The sequence below is a fragment of the Perca flavescens genome, chromosome 20, assembly GCF_004354835.1.
Source record: "Perca flavescens isolate YP-PL-M2 chromosome 20, PFLA_1.0, whole genome shotgun sequence".
Lineage (NCBI taxonomy): Eukaryota > Metazoa > Chordata > Actinopteri > Perciformes > Percidae > Perca > Perca flavescens.
The window spans coordinates 6665932-6690787 of NC_041350.1; the positions used below are offsets into that span (position 1 = coordinate 6665932).

The 24856-nt window shown below is 40.6% G+C and overlaps 2 protein-coding genes across 3 annotated transcripts in view; both read left to right on the plus strand.

The window, feature by feature from the left end:
• LOC114546604 (probable serine/threonine-protein kinase nek3) overlaps positions 1–1952 on the plus strand; it is a 30924-nt gene extending 28972 nt beyond the window's left edge. For both annotated transcript variants that reach the window (XM_028565509.1, XM_028565510.1), the window contains one exon: positions 975–1952. In XM_028565509.1, coding sequence (XP_028421310.1) covers positions 975–1863 — 889 coding nt within the window. In that variant the 3' untranslated portion in view covers positions 1864–1952. The remainder of the gene's footprint in view (positions 1–974) is intronic.
• Positions 1869–24225, plus strand: crybg1a (crystallin beta-gamma domain containing 1a). The gene is made up of 20 exons (XM_028565508.1): positions 1869–2081; positions 3123–8392; positions 9361–9399; positions 9509–9627; positions 9942–10119; positions 10652–10791; positions 12839–12965; positions 13057–13092; positions 13736–13896; positions 14394–14520; positions 14828–14973; positions 16138–16264; positions 16482–16511; positions 16621–16733; positions 17208–17340; positions 17696–17835; positions 21247–21370; positions 21659–21817; positions 22892–23054; positions 23377–24225. Exons 1-20 carry the CDS (start codon positions 1961–1963, stop codon positions 23463–23465), a joined length of 7542 nt encoding a protein of 2513 aa, XP_028421309.1. The 5' UTR covers positions 1869–1960; the 3' UTR covers positions 23466–24225.
• Positions 24226–24856: the final 631 nt, after the last annotated feature.

Here is a 24856-nt window from a genome sequence, read left to right on the forward strand (position 1 = left end):
TGAATAGTGGTGTGACTACAGTACACCACGGAGACTTGGCTTTACAGTTTGAGAACTACTGCAGGGGGGGTATTTATAAGGTAAATAAATTGAGAGGGATTATAGACTTGATGTAAAGACTGGTGGAACCAAAATCAAAACTTGTATGTTTTAAATTTTCATTTGTATAAAATATTCACAAGTGAGTTGAATCTGAAGTCACAGAAGAAAATATTCACAAATGTGTAAATTGATATTTACATAAATACAATGACAGCTGCAAACTTTTTTTAAAAAAATTTCATTTTCCAGTACAACCACAACTCGGTGATTGCAGTCTCTCGTATCGGTCACTGCAACTTCACAAATGTACTCTCTCGCATGACAAAGTGACGAATCTGCGCCTTGACTTTTGCACACTTTTTGCGATAAATGTGGTGCAAAACAAACTTGTAACTGTGGAAGTAAGAGAGCAGAGCAGGGGGTAAGAAAGGGTGACAATAGTCAACATTTTGCAACATTTACCTTCATAATAATTTATTATAAAACTGAAGTTTCACCACACAGTTTCACAACAACATTAGTTTCTCGTCACCATTTAAGTTAGAAATGGAATAAAGCCTCAATTTAAACTTTCTTTAAAGACACCAAAAACTTCATAATAAAGTTTTTTTTGGACATTTTGAAAATTAGGTTACATATTTTTTTTTTGTACAGACGTGAAAGCGGTATCAATCCTCTCATCTAACAGAGCAAGAAAGCAAAGAAGCATTTCTCAGTGTCAAACTTTTCATTTAAGTTCTTTTACTTGCATGAATATACTTTACCATTCCAACAGGAGAATAAAATGAAATGGACTATTCATTTTTCCTTATTTAAAGGCTCATGCAGTATAAGGTTACTCTAAAATATGTTTCTCTCTCTCTCTCTCTCTCTCTCTCTCTCTCTCTCTCTCTCTCTCTCTCTCTCTCTCTCTCTCTCTCTCTCCCCTTTAGACTCCAAAACAACAACAATGTGGATCTCAAGGAAGCCAACCTTGAGCCATTTCCAACAACATATGAGACTACACACTCTGACACAAATACTCCTGAACCCATAGTTAAAGAAAAAACAGACTGTGAGGCCTCTGACTTTGAAAATACCTCAGCAACCTCAGACATGTCCCGAGCGGTGAGATCTGGGCTAAGAGACCCAGGGACTAACCAGGCTACAACCTCTAAACAAGGGGTTAAAGCTGCAGCAGAAAGTCGGCATACCACGGCAAGTGGAGCAAAGACCCCATCCTCAGCAGCTGGCAGCAAGGCCAAAATTGTGACAACAAAGGCTAAGGCCTCCACAGAGAGCACACAAGTGGGGAAACCCAGTGATATGCCACCAAAGAGGGAACATAGCAATGATAAAACAGTTTCTGTGTTACCAAAATTAAAAGATCAAAGCACCAGTGGTCCCTCAAGTCCAACAGGTTCAAAGTCTAAAATCCCCAAAAGGTCAGCATCAGATGCTGATGTGAAATCACCAGTGACACCAGATAAAACATCAGTGACCGATGCCTCCGGGCCAGCGTTCACTGCTAAACTGCAGAAACAACCCAAAACCAAAGAAGCTTTGAAATCTCCGGTCACTACAACCAAGGCTGGCAGGAAACACAGTTTTGAAGAAGCCAAGGGTGGGAAAGCTCCGTCAGGAGGCATTTCTCCCACAAAAACATTACACAAGACGGGAACAAAGCTTATTAAAGAAAAGTCAGATGAGGACAGTGACTCTATAAACCTGTTCAACGGTGTGGAGAAAGGGCACGAGGAGAATAGTACTAAAACAGGACACCCAACTGGCTGGGAGGGCCTGGATGTAAAAAAAACAAGGGCAAAACCGTCTGGAGAATAATGCCTCCCTGGCATCAAAGAGTCGGTTGCCCATTTCATCTCCAACAAGAAAGAATAACGATGAGATAACTAAAACAAGTGGCACCAACTATAAAAAAATGACATCTGGTCAGACGGATTCAGACCGATCCAAGACGGTCCAAAAGCTGCAAGAAGTAACTCTTGGTGAGAGACCTGGTTGTGAGACACCATCTCTGCTCCCTGGAAGTCCCAAAAAAGGTAAGACAGTACGATCACAACATGTTGTATGCCAGATAGGAAATCAGTCGTTCTAGTACTGTTTGCACTTCATCGTCATTATATCAAATTTATTGGGCCCCTCTGTTGACAGTGAACGAAAGATCAACATTGAAAGTTCACCTTGAGGTTTAACAATTGCTTGTGTTTTAAAGGAATTGTTAGACATTTTGGGAAATGTGCTAATTTATTAAAAGATAAGATTGATATGACTCGGATATCTGGGCAGTGAATATGTAGCTACTGCCGACAGCTGGTTAGCTTAGCTTAGCACAAAGACTGGAGACGGGCAAACAACTAGCCTGGCTTCGTCCACTTAAAGGTCCTATGACATGCTGCTTTTTGGATGCTTTTATATAGGCCTTAGTATCTGTAGTCTCTTTCCCAAAATTCAGCCTTGGTGCAGAATTACAGCCACTAGAGCCAGTCCCACAATGAGCTTTCCTTAGTATGTACCATTTCTGTGTCTGTAGCTATTGAGGAGGAGAGAGGGGGGCAAGGTGGAGGGTGGGGGTGTGGCCTTGACCAACTGCCACTTTGCTCGTTTGAAAGCCATGATGTCTCTCTCTCTCATGGGTGGGCCAAATTCTCTGGGCGGGCAAAGCAGAGAAAGGGGAGGTAACCTTGCTCCTTATGACCTCATAAGGAGAAGATTCCAGATTGGCCCATCTGAGCTTTCATTTTCTCAGAGCAGGATACCCAGGGCTCGGTTTACACCTATCACCATTTTTAACTATTGGGGGACCATGGGCAGGCTGGGGGAACGCATATTAATGTTTGGAGAGATCAAGGCTTTTTTGTCCTGTTTTTCAGTTTTCTTGCTAAGCTAATCATCTTCTAGCACCAGCTTCATATTTACCTCACAGATATAGGAGTGGAATCAATCTTTTCATGTAATTCATGGCAAGAAAGCAAATAAGCAACTACTATGGAAATACTCTTTAAGGCAAGGACATTTTTCGTCATTCAAGATAGTTTGTTTTGTTGTTGTATTAAAACTGTGTGCATGCGTGTTTCCAACAGGAAGCATGCTGTCAACCAGACTATCCAAACACCTCTCTAAAAGAAGCATTAGCCAAGAAGAGAGTGACTTTTGTGTGTCTCCACCTCCTACCAAGCAAGAGGAAACAGTCTCATTGAGGCTCTCCAAACAGAGCGACCTCAAACACCAAAAAAGTCCGGTAAAGGATTCAGCTGATCCCTTGTCATCTGAAAGCAAGCTTCCTACAAGGAGTCAAATAGTAAAATCCAGAAAACATTCACCAACTGGGAATTCTGCAAGTACATCCACATCTAAACAGGACTCAAATCAGAACACTAATGCAGAGACAGCTGTCAAAGCATCGGAGAGTGTCATAGCAGATATGAAAGACAATACTAGTGGTGACAGATTAAAATTCAAGTTTCCATCTACAGAGGAACAACAGCACATCATAAAACTCCCAGGCAATCAGTCCAATACCAGTGAAAACAAACCGAAAGGAAAAGAGAACAAGGAATTAGAGGAGAGCATAACCAGCCCTGCAGCTGAGGAGATTTTAAAAATCCATCCAATACAAAGAAAAGATGTGATTACTTCAGAAAACACTCCAGTAAAAGTTACAGCAGTTACAGGCCCAAGGACTGTGGTATTGGCTTGCAGAGACGTTGCTACTGATACTGAGAATGATTTCCAGGGAGGGCAGCATGAGACCAAACAACAAGTTAAGTCTACATCTAAGAAATCTCAAATTCAAAGTGACAGCACCGCACAAGAACAGAAAACACAGTTTTCACAAAAGATTTGTCCAGAAGAAGTAAAAGAGAGAGACATTTTAGAGACCAAGCTAATGAGTAAGACAAAACCAGATTTAATCCAGGAGAGACGCCTTCCAGAGCCAAATTCTTCAGTTTTGGCTCAGGACACAATACCAGCTCATGAGAATGAAACTGATATGTCAACCAAACCTGTTGTGTTTGGCAGCACTCACTGTGACGCAATCACCCACTTTAGTGTTTCCCTTGAAGAAACAAATAAGGTCACTCCTAAAGAAAATAATAGAAATAGTCTTCCTCCTAAATTGGCCTCAAAAGACCAAGATGCTGAGCCAAAAGATGTACTTTTAGCCACTTCCATTGCTGTTTCAGTTGATGACCTGGCCCGTAAAGAGCAGCAAAAACCGTTATTGAAGGATCAAACCACAAATATCATTCTTAGAAATCATAGATTGCCCACAATAAGCAGAGATTTTGAGGTAGAGGAGAAAAGTAAAGAGGAGTCTGGCAGGAAACCAGCAAAGGCTTTGGACATTCAAACCGAGGCTGCTTGTGAAATGCCCAAGAATGTTGAAAATCAGCTGGACAAAGAGCCTCTTTTACTGGCAGGAGAATTTGAAAGTCAGGAGAAAGACTCAAAACCAAATGAAAAGCTGAATGATGCAGCAGTGGAAAGCGCTGACTCACAGAACAGTTGCAAAAAGGAGCTTAAGGGCATAACTATCGAGAATGAAGCAGAGAAAGACATTACAAAAACACAGAAGCCAACAGATCTATCATCAGATGAGAAACATTTACAGCCTGACTCAGTGGAGGGACCACAGACGGTAGTTAGGGCTGCCCTGGAAGAGAAGATGACAGAAGCAGAGCAAGCAAGAAGTGCACTCCATGAAAATACAGCCAGTGTGGTTGATACAAAGCAGAAATGTCAGATCGTCTTAAAAGAAAATGCAGACAGTGGTGATAAGGACAAAGATCAGCAGATGAAGACATCAACAGAGAAAAATGAACAGGAACCCAAAGTTGTTCTAGCCAAAGATGAGAAGGTCAGCGATAAGGAAGCAAATCAGGGGGACAAACACGCTGATGTTGTTAAGAAGAGTCAAACTCCAGAACTAAACGCCATAAGCTCTGGAACTAATACTACTAAAGAAGATAGCCAAACAAAGGATTTATCAAAGAAGAATTTACCAACTGAGATTTCAAATAAGACCGCTGACTCCAAAGTTAGGAGGCACAAGGAAGAGAAGACTTTAATTGCTAGAGACCAAGATGACGACATTGAAAAAACAGAGGAACATGCTTCTAGATCAGCAGAATCCAAATGTCCAAATGCTGACCTAAAACAGGAACTGGAAATCGTAAGAACAGAAGCTCCAGTGAAGAAATCAGAAAGCCAAACTCAAGAAATAAAGGTTGTAAGCACCAAAACCCAGAGTGCGGCCAGTATCAAGGAAAATACCGAAGCAAAGGATTCATCAGATAAGAGTTTGGTGGATAAAACAACAATGAGAACAGAAGCTCCAAAGACGATATCCGAAAGCCAAAATCAAAAATTAAAGGTTGTAAGCACCAAAACTCAGAGTGCTGATGGAGCCAAGAAACAGAAGACTTTAATTGCTAGAGACCAAGATGAGGAAATTAGAAAAACAAAGGAAAATGCTTCTAGATCAGCAGAATCCAAATTTCCAAATGCTAACCAAGAACAGCAACCAGAGACCAAAATAGCTCCAGAGAAGACCACAGAAAGCAAAGTTTTACAAATGGATACAAGTCAAGAACTAAAAGCAGTAGGTAGTGAAACCCCGAGTGCTGAAGGTACCAAAGAGAAGACTGAAACAAAGGATCCAACAATAAAGAGTTTGGCGAATGAGACTGCAATTATGCATGCAGACAGTGAGGTTGGTGTACAAGACCAGCTGTCCATAGTTGTTAGAGATCAACATGCAGACATAACCAAACCTGATATAAGAAAATCAAAGGAATCCAAACGACCAAATACTGACCTAAAACAGGAACTGGAAATGGTAAGAACAGAAGCTCCAGAGAAGAAATCAGAAAGCCAAACTCAAGAAATAAAGGTTGTAAGCACCAAAACCCAGAGTGCTGCCGGTATCAAGGAAAATACCGACGCAAAGGATTCATCAGATAAGAGTTTGGTGGATGAAACAACAATGAGAACAGAAGCTCCAAAGAAGGTATCAGAAAGCCAAACTCAAAAACTAAAGGTTGTAAGCACCAAAACACAGAGTGCTGATGGAGCCAAGGAACAGAAGACTTTAATCGCTAGAGACCAAGATGAGGTCATTAAAAAAACAAAGGAAAATGCTTCTAGAGCAGCAGAATCCAAATTTCCAAATGCTAACCAAGAAGAGCAACCAGAGACAGCAAAAGATCCAGGCAAGACCACAGAAGTTTTACAAATGGATACAAGTCAAGAACTAAAAGCAGTAGGTAGTGAAACCCAGAGTGCTGAAGGTACTAAAGAGAAGACTGAAACAAAGGATCCAACAATAAAGAGTTTGGCAAATGAGACTGCAATTATGCATGTTAACCGTGAGGTTGGTGTACAAGACCAGATGTCCATAGTTGCTGGAGATCACCATGCAGACATAACCAAACCAGATATAAGAAAATCAACAGAATCCAAACAACCAAATACTGACCTAAAACAGGAACCGGGAATGGTAAGAACAGAAGTTCCAGAGAGAATATCAGAAAGCCAAAATAAAAAACTAAAAGTTTTAAGCACCAAAACCCAGAATGCTGCCGGTATCAAGGATGAGACTGAAGCAAAGGATTCATCAGATAAGAGTTTGGTGGATGAGACAACAATTAAACCAGAAGCTCCAAAGAAGATATCAGAAAGCCAAACTCAAAAACTAAAAGTTGTAAGCAGCAAAACTCAGAATGCTGATGGAGCTAAAGAGAAGACCGAAACAAAGGGTTCACCAATAAAGAGTCGGGTGAATGAGATTGTTATTGAGAATGCTAACTCTGAAGTTAGCACCCAAAAGGACCAGAAGCCCACAGTTGTCAAATATGAAGATGTGAAGATTAAGAAACTTGCCGCTAGTCAGACTGATAATAAACAGAAGGAAAGAAAAGAAATCAAAGAGGATATTAAAGTTGAAAACAAAGTGACAAAGCAGGAGGATCAGCAGATGAAAGCATCAAAGATAGATGCCAAGCAAGAGTCGGAACGCATTATTGTAAAAGACGCATCCAGCAGAAAAGGTGGTGAAGAACAAAAAGACAAGCCCACTGTCGTTCCAGATAAAGTACTTAATAGCCCCGATGCTCAGAAGAATGATGAAGAAAAAACAAAAACACATGGTGATCTGAAACAGAAACTGCAGACTTTAAGAGAAGAGAAAACCATAAACCTCAGTGATCAACAAAAGCCTTCAAAGCCGACACTCGATGGCAGTTTGTCTCTTTCTGCGACAGCGGAATCACCTTCAACATCTCAAAGGATTCAGCAAAAGAAGGAATCCCCATCGAGCTGGTTAGATGTGATGCATCAAAAACAGAAGAAAGAACATAAGAGAAGACTAAATGCCTCAGCCAGTGAGGATAAATCTCTTGAGCCTGACGACTTTGATAATTTTATCAGGAGCATTAAGGAGGGCAGCATTCCATTCTCACTGCCTCCAAAGAGGCATGTTCGTAATAAGTCGCCATCTCCACATTTTGCCCTGCCAGCCATCAAGGAGGACCATTTTGAGAGAACGTTTGATCCAGAGGAATTCCAGTTTGGCTTAAGAAAAAATGGCAAAAGTTTTAGGGATCCTTCCCCAGCTATGGTGCTTAAACAAAAAGCAGCTGATAGGAAAGGACGGACCCTAGAACAATGCGCAGAAGATAATGCCATGCACACATCAGGAGACCCTATTAAATCAATTGATGAGGTGGAAGGAAAAGATGGCGTCAGCGAGGGGACACCCGTTGAAGCAGGAAAAGAAGAGGGACAAAACAATGGAGAAGAGCCTGGGAAGCTGACGTCACGACTTGGAAGGATGTCCATCCTCTCCAGCTTACTGAGTTCCCCTCGTTCCTCCAGGAAGACCAAAGAGGAAGCTACCTCCGCCTCAAATAACACACGTTCTAACCAACAACAGGGCCTGCTCTCACTTGCAAAGCAGGAAGTTATTGATTCACCTCTGCCTGCTGTTGAGGCAGATAAGAAGGGTGTGAGAGGTGTAGATCAAGGCCCACTTGTGGGTGGTGGTATAGGTACAGGTAGTGAGTCAGCACCCAACCACTCCTCTCCTCCTCTGCCCGTGTTCTCTGAGATAAAGCTGCCTGTTCATTTGGAGAAATACCTCAAGAAGAACGAATCAGAACCTGAGGCCTCCCAGGGCTCTACACAGACAACTGAAACTAAAATGAATCCTGAGGGTTCCATGATAGACCAGGCCTCAACAGCAGGAGTACCCAATGTGGATGGGAGCCTGAAGGGCCCTGCAGGAGTGCCTCCAACCAGCAACAACAGCCAGCAGACTTCTAGAAATGGACGCACTACTTCTACGACTAAGGTAAGAATTTCACTATTTTATTTTATTCTGGCTTCAGTTTGTTTTTTTCCCCTCGAATTATTACTAACATTCTTTAGCGAAAAGAAATAACATTCATTCAGAACCATTCAGGCTTTGGGCTGCTAGGCTTTTACACAACACATTGATATTTCCTAGTTCATTTCCATGGTGATATGTCTCCGTTCCATAAACTGTTCTTTTGTTTTTTGCTGCTGTTGCAACAAAGTAATGAATCATTTGCAAGTGAGGACAGGTCAAAGGAGCACGTCCTCCGTCTGGAATTTTACACATCTTTGCCTAGATCAGCTTAAAGCGCAACTGCAACGTCACAATAGGATATTTGCACTAATATGCAAATAAAGGAGAACTATGCAAAAACCATGTTTGTGTTCAGATGAACACAGTGTGCATGGATGATACCTACCTACTACACAACAAGCGTTTATGTCGCTCCCTTTAGAACTTTGGCATCACAACTGTTAGGCAATTATTTAAGTTTTGTCCAATCATAATGTGTATTCTCCTCAGGGATTCCCAAACAAGTTGTACCCCAGGGGGTACTTCTGCAGTTGCTATGGGATACGTGAAAAGATTGTTAAAGTAGCTCAAATAATTTGATAAAATAGAAATTACTATTTGCTTAAAAAAAACAATCCATATATTGAGTAAGCTTTAACACCTGAACACAATGTAATGGATAAATGGTTGAAATAGATAGTAAAAAGTAATGAATGGTTTAAATAATTTCCTTAAAGTAATAGATACATGGTTGAAATAGTTTGCTAAAAGATTCAAATGAACACATTTGGAACATGACGGGTGGTGATAAGAAATGGTTCTTATTCCTAGAAGTGATTTGGCTCTGAATAGGCTAACAAATGAAGTTAGCTCCACTGTTTGAGGACTAAAGTATATATTTTTTTACAGCAAAGGATCAAGTTCATAATCAAAATGTTACGTTTTTTCAGATACCTGCAGTAAGAGGGTTTCACAAAAGGCCTGGAAAGGTATCATTAAATGTTATTTACTTGCATTTTTATAATTCTCTGTGTCAATAATACATTGTTTGCTGCTACATACTGTATTTTAATGTCATATATTTATTTCCTCATCCAGATTGTGATACATGAACATGCTCAGTTTGGAGGGCAGCCGTTTGAACTCTACTGTGATCTAGAGGATGCCACCGCAATTAAGCTTTCCCCCGTCATCTCAGTCAGAGTAATCAGAGGATGGTAAGGGACTTTGGTAAACCTGCAGGTGTAACATGAATGCTGATGATCATAAATATAGTTCCCTAAAACCTGCTTATACAGTATAATGTAGATGACTATCCAGGTATTATGTCTGAACTTGACACTTTTGCACTGGCCATGTTTAAGAGCCTTCCTAAGAGATCCTTTCCACTTGTTTTCTGTGTTTCTCTTTGTCCCTGTAAGCTTGTAATGGTGCAATCCTCGAGGCTGTTTATTGTTTCCTTAAGCGATCCATAAACTAACACATTCTACGATTTTTGATGACGTAATGACACAGTTCTCTTTTTCTGTAGCTGGCTCCTCTTTGAAAAACCTGGCTTCCAGGGTCGTATCATCGCACTTGAGGAAGGTCCCACAGAGCACTTAGTGAATATGTGGGCAGAGGAGGGAACACCACCGACACTAGACCAGATGGGTCAGCCTGTACCAACGGCACCTATGGTCATAGGTTCTATTCAGTTGGCAGTTAGAGTAAGTTAACCTGTTCATTTGTCAGTCTGTCATACTGTTTCCATATTGTTATTGTAACTATTTGGCCTGTTATGTTGTTTCCCACTTCATATAATCCCTGTGGGATTTGTATATAGGGCTAGGTTTCAAACACTATAAAATACTTTTTTGGTATTGACCGAAAAGGAAATGTGGCACTATTGAAAAATGTCCAATACCAAAAGCTGGCATCGAATGCTTGCTCAGATTTGCACTCTTCTCCAGTTATTCTTTGATCAGACAGTTTCTGATTTAATTCCAATTTTGCCAATTTTAGACTGCATTTCGTAAAGGTGCAGTTTTTATATTTAGATTCAACATAAGGGAAGTTTGGCTTTTTTGTTAAGTATAAAAAGTTGTAACTTTTTTTTTTGTTTTACATAAAGTACAGCATCAAACATTATATCTTACTCAGACACTTTGGTAATGTATTGGCACTAAACATTTCAAATGACCTGTTACCAGGCCTTATTTGTAATGAAATTCTCACACACTTTAATTTTTGTGTTTATAGGACTATAGCATACCCCAAATCGACCTGTTTGCAGAGGTAAACGGGTTGGGGAGGATGTCATCTTACTGTGACGACATTGTAGAGATTGGCTCCTATGGGATTCCACAGACCACCGGCTCCATTAAGGTTCATTCTGGAGTGTAAGTTCAGCTGACAGCCAAAGGCTCTATTGTGTCACTCATTTAAAGTAATGGGGAATGTAGGTATGTATGTAAATGGGGTTGTTGCATTATGGAAACATCTTTCAGTTTGTATAGCCCCTTTCACACAGCCTGTTCAAGGTGGGACTGCTGTATAGGGCTGGGCATCGTCAATTTCGATACCTCAGTTTCGATACCGGTTCCTTAATGATACTTTTTTTGATACCATATGTTTTTAAAATCCATTTCAACATCAACAAAAATACATTAAACACAAAACCTTTATTTTCCACCTTAATTGTGAATCAAAACAGTTATCAAAATAAAAAAATTCTGGTAACACTGCTCACTCAGAGTAACATTAATAAAACTGGTTGTGCTTTTGGATAGGGTTGCGCCAGTCAGATACTCAGGATTGATATCAATCCCAACTTTAAAAGTGAACAAAAAAAAACTTTTTTGCCACAACATGGACATATTATGAATAATAAATAAATAAACAAATGACATTGTGTACAGGTTAATATTGAACTAACTAAAATGCAAAGGAATGTAAACTACAAAGATTTTTTAGGTCAAACTGCATAATGACACAAACCTTTAACAATAAACTTGGTGACTGCCTTGTTGTCAACATTGAACTAATGGAGAACTAATTTAAGTGCAAATGAATGTCATTGAATTGCCTTGTTGCTGAAAGGTGATGTAGAAGTAAAGTTGCCTTGCCTTACAACCTCAGCCTGTCAGCCAGTCATCAGGGCACAGAAACCACCGTTGTTAATATCACATCGCAGCAAACGCTGTCTGCGTGAAGTTTTAAAAACTGTAACCACACTTGAAATCACTTTATCGGCATTGCCGTGTCACTGTGACTTCAACAAAACTGCAGAGCCGACGTAGTTTGCTCCGTCCGCACCTCTGCGCGTGTGTGTCGGTCAGAGCTCCACTCTCTGTCAATATGCAGAGAGGACAGATAAGCTTGGGCTTACGCGCTCAGACGCATTTGGAACCGAAATTTGGCACCGAAAGAAATCATTTTTCGATACTCATAGGATTTTTTCGGTGCCATAAAAGTATCGACGTTCGGTGCCCCGCCCTACTGCTGTACCTTTAAGTCGCCTCACCATCTGTGTAACAGTTCCAAAGATGGAATGAGGGGACAGAGTTCTTTGCGCATTTAAGCCAGCGGAGGCAGTCACAGAGCCGAACTAACGTCTGTGTAAGGAACTGTTGCCATGGCGAGACTACATGCAGTATGATGCATGAGTTGAACCACAGGCAGTGTTCCGAGTAGCCAAAGTTATTAATAACTTACAGAAACATGCCATGCAAATAGGCAACCTTCTTTTCCACTCGCTCTCTGACACATACTCACAGCGGGTGCTGTGTCTTTGTCCTTCTCACTAGTGACAGTTGTGCTACTATAATGCATTAAGTTGGCTGTTTGTGGGTCTGGTAAGGTTTGCGTGGTTAATAACAGTGCGACTCAGCTCACACACACTAGGAGCAGACGCTGGTGTGTTACACGTCACACTTTTTTGTTTTTCTCCCGGAATGCCGGCATGCTATGTGATGTCACACACTGGGGCGGCATTATTCGGCCTTTGCTTGGTTTCTCTGTGAATAAACATAGCCAGCATAACGGCAGACCTTCGTTGCGGCACTTTTGCGGAATCTCTGTGTGAAAGGGGCTGTTGTTGGTCGCAACCCTGCTACTAAAGTTTTAGTTTTAAAGATCACAATGATACAAGCTTTCTGGGGCTGTATGGGAAATCTGTTCTCCGTCTACGAAGAAATGCAATCTGCAGGATAAAGTTTGTGCTTGTCATAGTTTTAACTGATGCTGATTATTGATGGTTAGCACTTACATTTTTTAGCTGGTGTAGAGATAAAGTACTGTATTAAGACCCTTCATTGTGTAACAGGATAAGACAGGTTTGCCTATCACTAAAGTCACTAAATAAGGCCCTAAATGGTCAATACTCCCCCTTTTCCTTCCTCCCCCTTTATTCCTCACTCTCTCTCCCATGTCTCTGTGTGTCTTTAGCTGGCTGGTGTACAGTGATCCAGGGTTTGGAGGTTTTGTTGGAGTGGTGCAGGTGGGGGAGTATCCCTGCCCAGAGTCCTGGGGTTTCCCTGAGCCCTTCATCGGGTCTCTCAGACCTCTCCGAATGGTACAGTACATGAAACCTATATGATATGTTTCCACTCTACTGTTGTTTTGTCCATTATCATGGTCCGACAAATGTTTGCCTTTAATTACAGGGACCAATAATGGTGGAGCATCCTCGTGAATTCAAGGTTTGTTTTGCATTGCATTACATTTGTTGCATCTATTAATATCTGCTATTTATAGAAACCCAACACATAGGGTTGACAAAGGCTTTCCACGGCCTGGCTAGCTAGCCCAGGCTCTTAACAGTATATCTTCTTTATTGTTATTATCTTTTATTCCGGTCTGTAAAGCGACTTTGAGTACCTAGAAAAGAGCTATATAAATTTGATGTATTGTCACCATCTTGGTTTTTTGAAACCAGATGTGACGGTTTTTGGACGAGAGGGTGCAGCTGGGGAGGATGACACGGCCAAGCCGGTGTCCTCACATGACGCATTGGAACTCTTCTCTTTCTTTACCTTGGGATGAAAAATAAAATCAAAATGGGATGTTCCCAAAATCTCCTCTTATGTCGAGTGAGGAGGAGGAGATCAAGTTCATCATCCCTGGATGATGAGCTGGCGCAAATCTTAAAAAAAAAAAAATGTTATTGCGTCGCAACTGTCGCAAATTTGCATCGCTACCCGGTACAAAAAGGTTTAGGTACGAAAACTTTGCAGTCGAGTTTTTTCCGCATTTTCGTGTTGTTTATTCGTCACGCAGCTGGTGTGTAAAAGCATTAAGGCCTCTCTTTACAACTAAAGCTCATCTTTAACTTCTTTCACCCAGGCCTTAGTGTTTGAGAAGCCCAACTTTGATGGAGAGTGCCTAGAGGTCGACAGCAATGTGTACAACTTGCAAGAAGAGCTGGAAGAGGAGGAAACGGGCAAACCAGACGAGAATAAGAAGACATTGTCTACAGTGGGGTCTTTAAAGATACTTGGTGGTCTGTAAGTATCTGTTGAGATAATAGATGCAGGACAGTGGTCATCGTCATCAGGCAGCCAACCATTAGGATATTTTGTCTTCTTAAATTCAAATAAGATTAAGATAAAAGCGACACTGGGAATAATGTTTTAAATGTATTTTTAAGACGTTTTTTTAAACTACAGTTACAGTGGAGCGGGTTGGTTGGAAACTTAGATGTAATTCATATTTTTTAAATCTCCAGTCAGCTTTTAGCACTGACTTAATGAAGGGCCCTATGGAAGCGGTTGTATAGCTTTTTTAAATTCTCAATTTTGTGATTCCTTCAATGATTCTGGTATTACAGAAACTCTAGGGCCGTCAGTCTGTGACTGGCCTTGTTAAAAAAAATTAAAAAATAATATGAAATAAAATTAAAAAAAACTTGCCACCGGGCTTAACGCATTTTCTGGGGGGAATCATGAGATGGCTTAAACTAATTGTGACATTTCAGTGATATGTCTTTGTCTTGTCCTTGCAGCTGGGTGGGCTATCAAGAGGCAGACCTGGAAGGCCAGCAGTACATCCTGGAGGAGGGGGAGTATCCTCACTGCAGTGACTGGGGAGGATCTGAGGATGGGCTCCTGTCACTTCGGCCTGTATGCACAGTGAGTGTCTCCCGCATTATTATTATTATTGACACATTGAAATGATGATCTGCAAGATTTGTTGTTTGATCTTGTTTCTTTGGCACTAAGCAACTAAGCAATTGCTGTGTTGTTTCTGCACTCCACCTTCTAGAGTTCACTGGTCATTAAAACAGTTGCCCACTCTGCCCCTCTGGATTCTTAATGAACTGGAAACCTAAAAGAGTTTGTTTCCTGTGTGCAAGGGTTTTGTCCTGGACAGTGAAAACTTTAAATGAAAGAAGTTGCTTTTTACTTTCTAATAATTTCCCCAAATCGTCTTCCCTAGGATTTCCTTTCCCCTCACGTTAAACTGTTCAGCGAGCGGCACTTTGATGAACTGGGGCGCAACGTGGACCTGCTGGGTCCCGTCATCAGCATGGAGGACGTCGGCCACAGTGGCAAAACTCAGTCTGTCAACGTCGTGGGTGGAGTGTAAGTCAAGCACACAAACAAAAAACAATAACTCACAAAGTTAAAACGCATAAAGATGGAGTGGAAACATTTTGACTCTGTGTTGTCCATGCCTTTATAGTGTTTGGGCGTGTGGCCCTCACCTTCTATACATGAGTAAGCGTTCTGTCACTGTACACACACAAACACACACAGCCCTAGAGGATACAATTATGAATAATCTCATGTGACATAAAGTTTTGTAATTGTAAAAAACTTTGTCTGACAAAGCATGACAAAAGCTTCCTTCTCTCGAGGGTAAGGATTTACACTGATGATGTGAATAAGAAGAGTGAATCTTTTAGAGCTGCAAAGATTAATCGATTAGTTGTCAACTCTTAAATTAATCGGCAACTATTTTGATAATCGATTAGTCGGTTTGAGTAATTTTTTAAGACAAAAGTAAAAATTCTCTGATTCCAGCTTCTTAAATGTGAATATTTTGTAGTTTCTTCTCTCCTCTGTGACAGTAAACTGAATATCTTTGAATTGTGGACAAAACAAGACATTTGAGGACATCATCTTGGGCTTTTGGGAAACACATTTTTCACAATTTTCTGACATTTTATAGACTAAACAACTAAATCGAATAATCGAGAAAATAATCAACCGATTATTCGACTATGAAAATAATCATTAGTTGCAGCCCTACAATCTTTGGTTTACTATTAAATGTATGCATTACAAGCTTATTTATGAATTTTCTGCAAAAAAAAAAAAAAAAAAAAAAGGCCTCGATCCAGGTACACTACTGTGCAGCTTGTTTTATTAGAAGTTATGTTAGTTAATTATTCACAATGGGTTTGAACACATTTTAAGTCAGTTATTTATATTAAATAATACCTTTAAAACATAAGGCACAAGTTTTTTTAGTTAACAGATTTTTGTCAATCAGCCAGATGAAAGTTTGAGCTGAGTGAGTTTGTTTAACCTTATCAACGTGCTACTGTTTACTTTACATCTGCCTCTGCTGAATGGTTTTACAACCTCTTTAGAAGCATGGACTTCCTCTTTTTATAATGGTAGCACAGAATACAGCCGAAGTCAGTGATTTAATGAGATAACCAATCAGATTATGTAGAGACAGCTTTACCTGTGTCTGTCTCTAATAAAAGACTTCTGTCACTTTTTGTGTTTCCCTGGCAGGTGGGTGGCGTTTGAGAAGCCTGGATTCAGTGGAGAGCTCTACGTTCTGGAGAGAGGCCTGTATGCAAGCCCAGAGGACTGGGGGGCCCAGAACTTCAAGATCTCATCCATACAGCCGGTCTTCCATGTAAGAAAAGTTGTGTAGGATCAGTTAAAAGTGGGATTTGGCTAATTTATTTCACACTGGAAATAGAGTCTGATGTTTTAAGTGAATGCCATTTTTAATGAAAAGTTTAAGCTTTTTGAAATAAGTCGTAGCAACAGCCAAAGGAGCATTTTATTAACAACTCTGTTAGCGCAAAGTTGTTCAAGTATGTTAAAACCTCCCTCCTGTCTGTTTATAGGACCCACTGATGGTAACAACCAGATTCAAGGTATCATCCCTATAATTAATACTTTATATCAAAAAGATTAACCCATTTTCCCGTCTTTTTTTCTGTGCTGGCTGGGTCGCTTAGTTCCGTTATTATGTGTGTGTTACAGATGCAGCTGTATTCTGAGCCAGACTTCCAGGGAAGGCTGGTGGCTCAGGAGGACAGCGCAGCAGCTCTGGATGAGGACTTCATACCCAAGTCCTGTAAGGTGCTGGCCGGCAGGTAGGCACCAAACGCTACCCAGAACTGTCAGTGACTCTCTGGGTAATAGAGATTTGACATGACTGGCTGAAGATTGGATGCTGTATTTATTTGGCACCAAACTAAAAAATGACTTTTGCCAGATGAAAACGTTTTTTTTGTTGTTGTTTTTTTTTTTTTTAAGTTTATATTCCACATACATCTCTTTAGTTAGACAATTTTGGAATCATGGAATAAACTTAGCAACATTTGGGGGACCCAAGTTCCACCTGAGAGTGACAATAACAAACAACCTAATGATAGAATGGTAGAAAACACTAACCCATTTTCCCGTCTTTTTTTCTGTGATACAAGTGACACTGTGATACAAGTGACACTGAGTGTATACAGTTGTGTTATGATGAGAATAGATATTAAAGATGATAGTTATTGGAAAAATTGAACAACAATATGACAACAATAATGTGTGCGCGTACCTGTGTCTTTCTGTGTCAGATTTGTGGCATATGAAGGAGCTCAGTTCACAGAGAACATGTATGTGTTGGAAGAGGGAGAATACCCCAACACAGAGGCCATGGGCTTCCTGTCCTCAGACTCTACCATCCGCTCCATACAGACCCTTGGACATGTGAGTATTATCTATCGGCTTGTATGAAAAACTATATGTGGGCCCTTTGTGACGCTCACTCTGCGTTGTTGGTGATAAAGGAAGAATTCTTGGGTGCCCAGATAGCTCAGTTGGTAGAGCGGGCGCCCATATATAGAGGTTTACTCCTCGACGCAGCGGGCCGGGGTTCTACTCCGACCTGCGGCCCTTTGCTGCATGTCATTCCCCCCTCTCTCTCCCCTTTCATGTCTGCAGCTGTCCTGTCAAAAATAAAGGCAGAAAATAACCCAACAAAAATAATCTTAAAAAGAAAGGGAAGAATTTTTAGTTATGGTGTTATGAGACTAATAACAAATGTTCTGATCTTCTTCTCCAGGAGTTTTCTCTGCCCTCCATCGTCTTGTTCAGTAAGGTGGGCTGTAGAGGGCGCAGAGTGGTGTTGACTAATGGAGCTGTGAACCTGCTGCAGGCAGGCATGGACACGCGCATACGCTCCCTGGTGGTGGAGGGAGGAATGTATGTCACTTTTTAAACATTTCCACTATTATGTTTTTGGTATCTTTTTAAAGGCACAGTTAATCAAAATGGCTATCTTTTATCAGTGTTGCCACAGTTACTTTGAAAAAGTAACTTAGTTACTTTACAGATTACTTGATTTTAAAAGTAACTTAGTTACTTTACATATTACTTGATTTTAAAAGTAACGAAGTTAGATTACAAGTTACTTTATTAGTTACATTCAGCAACTGCCGACAACACCCCTACAGCCTCAACATAAAAATGACAACCGGTTTACTGTGAGGCAGCTCAGCGTTGCCAGTAGTAGGATCTGGTTTATTATGGCACGAAAGAGAGCGAGTCAACCGTGTTTAAGGGCAGCATTTCCGCTACAATGTAGGCCTACTGCCCGACCAACTTCTTCAACTCTCCCCCACTTACTGGTTTTGCACCGGAGTCCAGCTTTTGTTGTTTGGGTGGTGGGGGACCTCCTGCTCTCTGCTTCGCTCCACTTGCTGGGACTTGCTCTGTAAGTTTGACTGCAGTGCTGCGACTCCAAATGGTTCTTCAGATTTGACGTAGTGTTTTTGTAGCTAGATAGCACTTTGTCGCCACCAGCACAGAGTGTACAACGAACCTTAATATTGCCGTCTTTAGCTGGCACAAACTCTAAATAGTGACTGGATTTCCAGTAGGGCTGCAACTAACGATTATTTTAATAATCGATTAATCTGTCGATTATTTTTCGATTAATCGAGGAATCGGATAAAAAAAAGCATTAATTTACATCAACTCAATACATACATACTTGTTGTTTTAGTTAATAGTTGTGTAAAGGTAAGTAACCCAAATAGCAGATACAGACACACACACACACACACACACACACACACACACACACACACACTTATTCATAAAATTATTACCATCATTGTAGTAAGTGCAAGTTAAGTTCATTTATACACCACACACTAATATATTTGTCAACAATAACTGATATGGGACAAAGCACATAATATATACATGACAACAGATTAATGGGCCAAAAAAGGCGAGTGAATAAAACCGTGTCTTAGTCTTGCAAACTATACCACCCCTGTTTTACTACGGTTATTAATGAGCTAACGCTAGCTTGTCATGCTAGTCAGCTGGATAACAAGTAAACAGCAGCACCAGAAGAGCTACTGGAGGGACGGTCGTTCCTCCCTTCAGAACGGAACAGAAGTAGGATAGTGTAGTGACTTTACCCTGCTGTTGAACTCCCTTCCTCCTCATCAAGGACTCCAACATGTTTACGTTGTAGGTGCTGACTCATCACCGTGGTGCGCCTGTGCCATGCCGTGTCGCTTTTGCTTATCTTGCAATTAACACGTTTTTGATTTATTTAGTGTGAAATGCTCCCACACCTTGGATGACTTGGGTCGTACTGATTTCTCTTCCTCCGCCGAGTGTTTCAGAACAACGTTACGGGTCTCTCCGGTCTCTCTCCGTATTTCCTCTACCCCCGCTCTGCTCTTTTTTCTTTTATTTCGCTCCGCGCTGCTCCGCTCTGCGCTCAACTAAATTTTTTTTTATCTCCGCGACTAGGTGGCGTAATAGTTGCGCGACACAACGAATCGATAATTAAATTCGTTGCCAATCGAATTTTATCGATTTTATCGATTCGTTGTTGCAGCCCTAATTTCCAGCTAGAAGCGCGCTGTCAGTACCCGATCCGTTCCAACTGCACAATCCGTTCTGCGCATGCGCAAGATGTTCGCGCATGCGCTTTGGTACGATGATATACGGCACTACCCAATCTGTTTAGCCTCCACGGGAACTAGCCTAGTTTGGGAAGCTAACGTTAGTTTAGCTAATAGCTAATTCACGTTAGTTTAGCTAATAGCTAATTCGGGCGGACCGCTAGGTGATTATAGCGGTCTGCCGTTAGCCTCCACTGGGAAGCTAATGTTACTTTAGCTAACAGTTCATTTGGCTAACCGCTAGCTGATTGTAGCGGTCTGCCGTCCGTCAGCCTCCACAGTTAAGCTAACGTTAGTTTAGCTAACAGCTAATTCGGCTAACCGGTAGCTGAGACAGCATGCAAACTTTTAAAAGACCCTCAAAATAAAACTTCAAAACAAACGTTAACATATGTAACAGCTGTTACGTCAGTTCTACTTTACTTTTGCTCATTTAAAATACAATCACTCAATACTTGTCTTTATTGTTACTGTAAAGTCTTAATTTTGCTGTAGCCTGCTTTTCCCATTATGTTTGACTTAACGTTATTTTAGACTGAATCAAGCTGTCCCTTTCTGCCTGCACGATCCGTTCTGCGCATGCGTTATTTGTCGGCTAGCAGTTAGCCGAATTAGCTGTTAGCTTGGGTGGAGGCTAGCGTGGAACAGATCGGGCAGGTCATCTGCGCATGCGTGAACATCTTGCGCATGCGCAGAACGGATTGTGCAGGTGGAACGGATCAGGTACTGACACGCGCATCTCTCTCCTCCCTCCATTGTTGTTTACATTTGTGTCGCTGCGTGGTACACGTGAACTGTCCACATGCTGAAAACGTGACTTGTCGCATACGTGACTTCACTCCCCGAGTACTAAGGAAAATGACAAAAATAGTAACGCACAGTGACTTGGATAAGTAATTTTAATCTGATTACTGGTTTGGAAATAGTAACGCGTTAGATTACTCGTTACTGAAAAAAGTGGTCAGATTAGAGTAACTTGTTACAAGTAACGCGTTACGTGGCATCACTGCCTTTTATATTAACTAATTAATTAATTATATATTTATATTATTGTTTTTTCACCCAACCCTATCACTCAAAACCTGCTTTTAATCTCGACTTGATTGGCAGGTCATAACATAGACATACTAACTGAATAAAATTAAACTTTTGAATGTTTTAATAGTTATGTTAAGTTGATTTAAAACACTATGGTATTTATTATTTAAGCACACACAAATGTTTATTTTCTATAACTTCCGCTCTTTAGTTGTGTATATGAGTATACCTTTAATGTATGTAAACTAGTCAACCATGTTATGTTTGGGGATTTACAAATTAGCAAAGTTTTTACCTAAGCTCTTTAACCTTTAACCACTGTAGTGTGTGAGGAAATGCAAAAGGATCAGTTAACATTTCAATGTTCATATTCCTGCAGAAGGTTTGACAGGGACACATGCAATTTCTTTAAATAGTGTTAGCTTAGCTTTTTGAACTGGACATGTTCTCATTAAGAACAGTAAACATGTTAAGGGTGTGAGGAAGCCGCCCAGTTGATAAGATATGTCACAAATGTATCATAAATCATGAAGCTCAGCTTGAAATGTAAATATAGACTGTTGGTGTGTGATTCTTTTTTTTTTTTTTTCTTTCTATGCATCTTCGTGAAACTGAACTAATGGCTAACCCATGGCTGTCCTCTCCCTAGGTGGGTGTTGTATGAAGGCGGTAACTACCGCGGTCGACAGCTGCTTCTCCAGCCAAGTGAAGTGGCTGATTTGTGGAAGTTCAGCGGCAGGCAGCAATTAGGATCCCTACGTCCATTACTCCAGGTATGGAGGGAGGGATAGGAGTCTGTCAGAAAATAGTATATTAGACTATTAGTAATAATAAACTAAGTCTGGTACATCACGTTAGTGTCTCTGTTTTCTTTATTTTCAGTTCTCACATGGATAAGAAGTACAAAATAAGGAATAAATAAAATGCCAAATAAAAACACTGTCTCTATTAATCAAGTCAGATCAAAAAACTAGTCCTACATCTAGTTGTAAAATACGGTGACATATGTGTTCATAAATGAAATCTAACCATGTGGTTTTACATGTTTTTTCCTCCAACAGAAGCAGATGTACTTCCGTCTGCGGAACAGGGAGACCGGATGTGTGATGTCCCTGACAGGAACTGTGGAGGACATCAAGCTGATGAGGGTTCAGGCTGTGGAGGAGACGGGAGGGTTAGAGCAGGTCTGGCTCTATCGGGACGGGCAGCTTACCTGCAAGGTACAACATTATACCCACGCCACACAAAACTGCAAAACCACTTGTCAGGGGTTACACCAAATCACCTAGTCACCCACACCTTCTGTGGACGCTCTAGTGAAGCCCACGGGAACAACAGACAGAGATACATTTGCTTTAAAAGGTTCAAGGGTAGCTCCCGTGGTAGAGCGCACACCCATATACAGAGGTATAGTCCTCGACGCAGCGGCTGTGGGTTGGGTTCTGACCCACAGCCCTTTGCCGACGTCATTCCCCCCCTCTCTCTCTCCCCCCTTTCATGTCTAAGCTGTCCTGTCAAAAATAAAGGCCTAAAAATGCCCAAAACACTAATCTTTAATAAAAAAAAAGGGCAAACAATTTCTTCAAACAGCACATTCAGGATATACTGAAGTGTTTAGTTTACAACTAATTTTAGTATGACCTTAAAAGTCTAATATTCACCTTATTATCTTTAGTATTTTGCTCTCCGACAGTCTTGTGGTTGCGCTCACTCTCCCTACAGTAACTGTGTCAGTGCCGCACATGATCCCTCAATATTACATTTTTGCACAAAAAGTGTGATCAATTTGTTAACAGATGTTACTTTCTGTAGGAACCGTTCCAGTAGTTGGCTGTTGTGATGAAAAAACTCTGGCACAGTTATTTTAAGCTAACTGTGTACCTGAAAACAAGGGCGTGATCAAGACAATATGCAAAGCAGGAAAAAACAAGTATTCCCAACAGATGTTATTCATTCCAGTGGTTACCTCTGCCAAAGAGGTTATTAGGTTTTTATTCCAGTTTGTTGTCTGTCTGTTAGCAGGAAATCTCAAACTTCTCAACAGGTTTCAAGTTCGGTGGAAAGTTAAACCTACATTGTAATTTTTGGAGTGGATTCTTAGCACAAAAAAAAACGTTGTTCTTTAACGAATATGTAATCATTCATGTGTAATTAGTTCCACCAACTAATTAAAGTACTCTCGTAAGCGAAGAATCTGACATTCAGAATCACTGAATTCAGAAAAACTGTTTTAAGCAGCTCAATTACTCAATGCATCTCCATCCTCAACCACCATGCCCTCTGTATGTCTCCAGCTGGTGGATGACTGTTGCCTGGAGACCACAGGCAGTGTGGTGATGGAGGGCAGCAGGCTTTGTGTTGCCCCGGAGCGAGGCAAAGGCAACCACTTGTGGAACATCACCCCAGATGGCCGAGTGCGCTGCCACCTCAACCCTAGCCTGGTCCTGGAGGTCAAAGGTCAGATAGTTCAGTCTTAACTTCAAACATGTATTTGTCAAGTAACGTTTTAATGGAACAAACTCTGTCCGTATGTGATCGAGATGCAGTCAGCCCTGAACCAACAGCTCCATCTCCTGGTGTATTGGAAGAGGTGCAACGATAGAAAATACCAAGCACCCTCACTACACTTCTCTGTAGTCAAATAATTGCTGCTTTAACCACATTTTGTACTAAACTGGGTTTCATTATTTTGATTCCTTAATGACCGACTTGTCATTGGTGTCAACAGTCTAAAAATTTTTTTTTTTTTTACTTGTGTTTTATTGTTTTTGCTTGTTAGGTGGTCATCAGTATGACAAGAACCAAGTGATCCTAAACACATGCGATGAGAGAAAATTGAACCAAATTTGGACCTTGGATATCCTGTGATCTGATGAGCCTCGACTTGCCAACTCATCATGAACCCTGTGGCGCACACACACACACACACACACACACTCTCACACACACACACACACACCTTTTTGTGGTATGTTGACCCTTCTTGAAGAGAGTAACCATTGACTGGATCAACATTTAAACTAATATCATAGTGTTAGTTGAATGAACAAGTAGTGTAAAAAATATTGCTTATTTTTAGCCACTTGATTTCAAACACTATATACCAAAGACTCCCCTCTCTGTTTTCACTGCATGTAGTGAGAACTCAGCCCTGTTTCAATGCTGCATACCTTTCTTCACTTTATGGTACTTTTCGACTACATGGCTCCGATGTCCGTTTTCTGATCACAATGTTGGCCAATATGAATGTATAGTTTTTGACAGCTGCAATATGAAGTCCAATGTGTCCACAATCCAAAGATTTCTGTAGACTTAAGGGGTTTAATTTGTATTGTTGTAGATCAAAAATGATCTATCGTAAAGTTTGAATATCTTTTTAGGACTTGATAGGTTTTTACATTTTTACACAAATTGTACTTTGTTGAATTAGGTTGTACATAAGCATCACCTGTATAGATTTGGGCTTCAATTTTAAAGCAGGACTGCAATGACAATGCCGCACACTGTTGATTGTAAATATGTGAATGTATGAGAAAAAAAACAAACTGTTACACATGGAAAAAAGAATGTGATTTTCTTTTCATCTTTTTTAGAAAATAAAACATTGTCTTTCTTTAGATTGAAATTACCTGTTTATGTGAAAGCTATAGTGTGTAGTTTGTTTCCTCCATGAGGAATTCTAAGGAATGACAACAAAACTGTCGGCGCGTCCACATGATACAAGCCTTCCGTGATTGCGCACTGCCCCCACCCCCCCTCCACGCAGTTGCTAGTAGCCAAGGAGGACACGGAGGATTAAAAAAACATGGACTCTTCAGAAGAGGTAATTATCTGAACACAGCCATACTGAAAAATCCAGAGAGATTTGTGGAACTAGCTTTGTAGCATCTCATTTGGCAATGGCTTGAATGTAACGGATGTTTATTAATATCAAAAAGTCACTAAAACTTTAAATTCACTGTCATTTTCTGGCTTTTAACTGGCCTATTCTATCTTCCATGGATTTGGGGTTGAATTGATTTCACCAGAGCAAGCAAACCATGTGGTATGATCCACTGGTGCATAGAAATAGACAAATGTATATTTAGATTTTTGGCACAAAATAACATGATTGCCCACCACATTGTAAAATTAAGCAAAAATGTGTAAAAAAAAAAAAACAACACAACTAAAGCAGAATTAAAAAAAGAACTTTCTCTTAGTCTAGTCTCCAACATCTGAAATAAACATGGGACAAAATTACATGAACCCATGGTAAA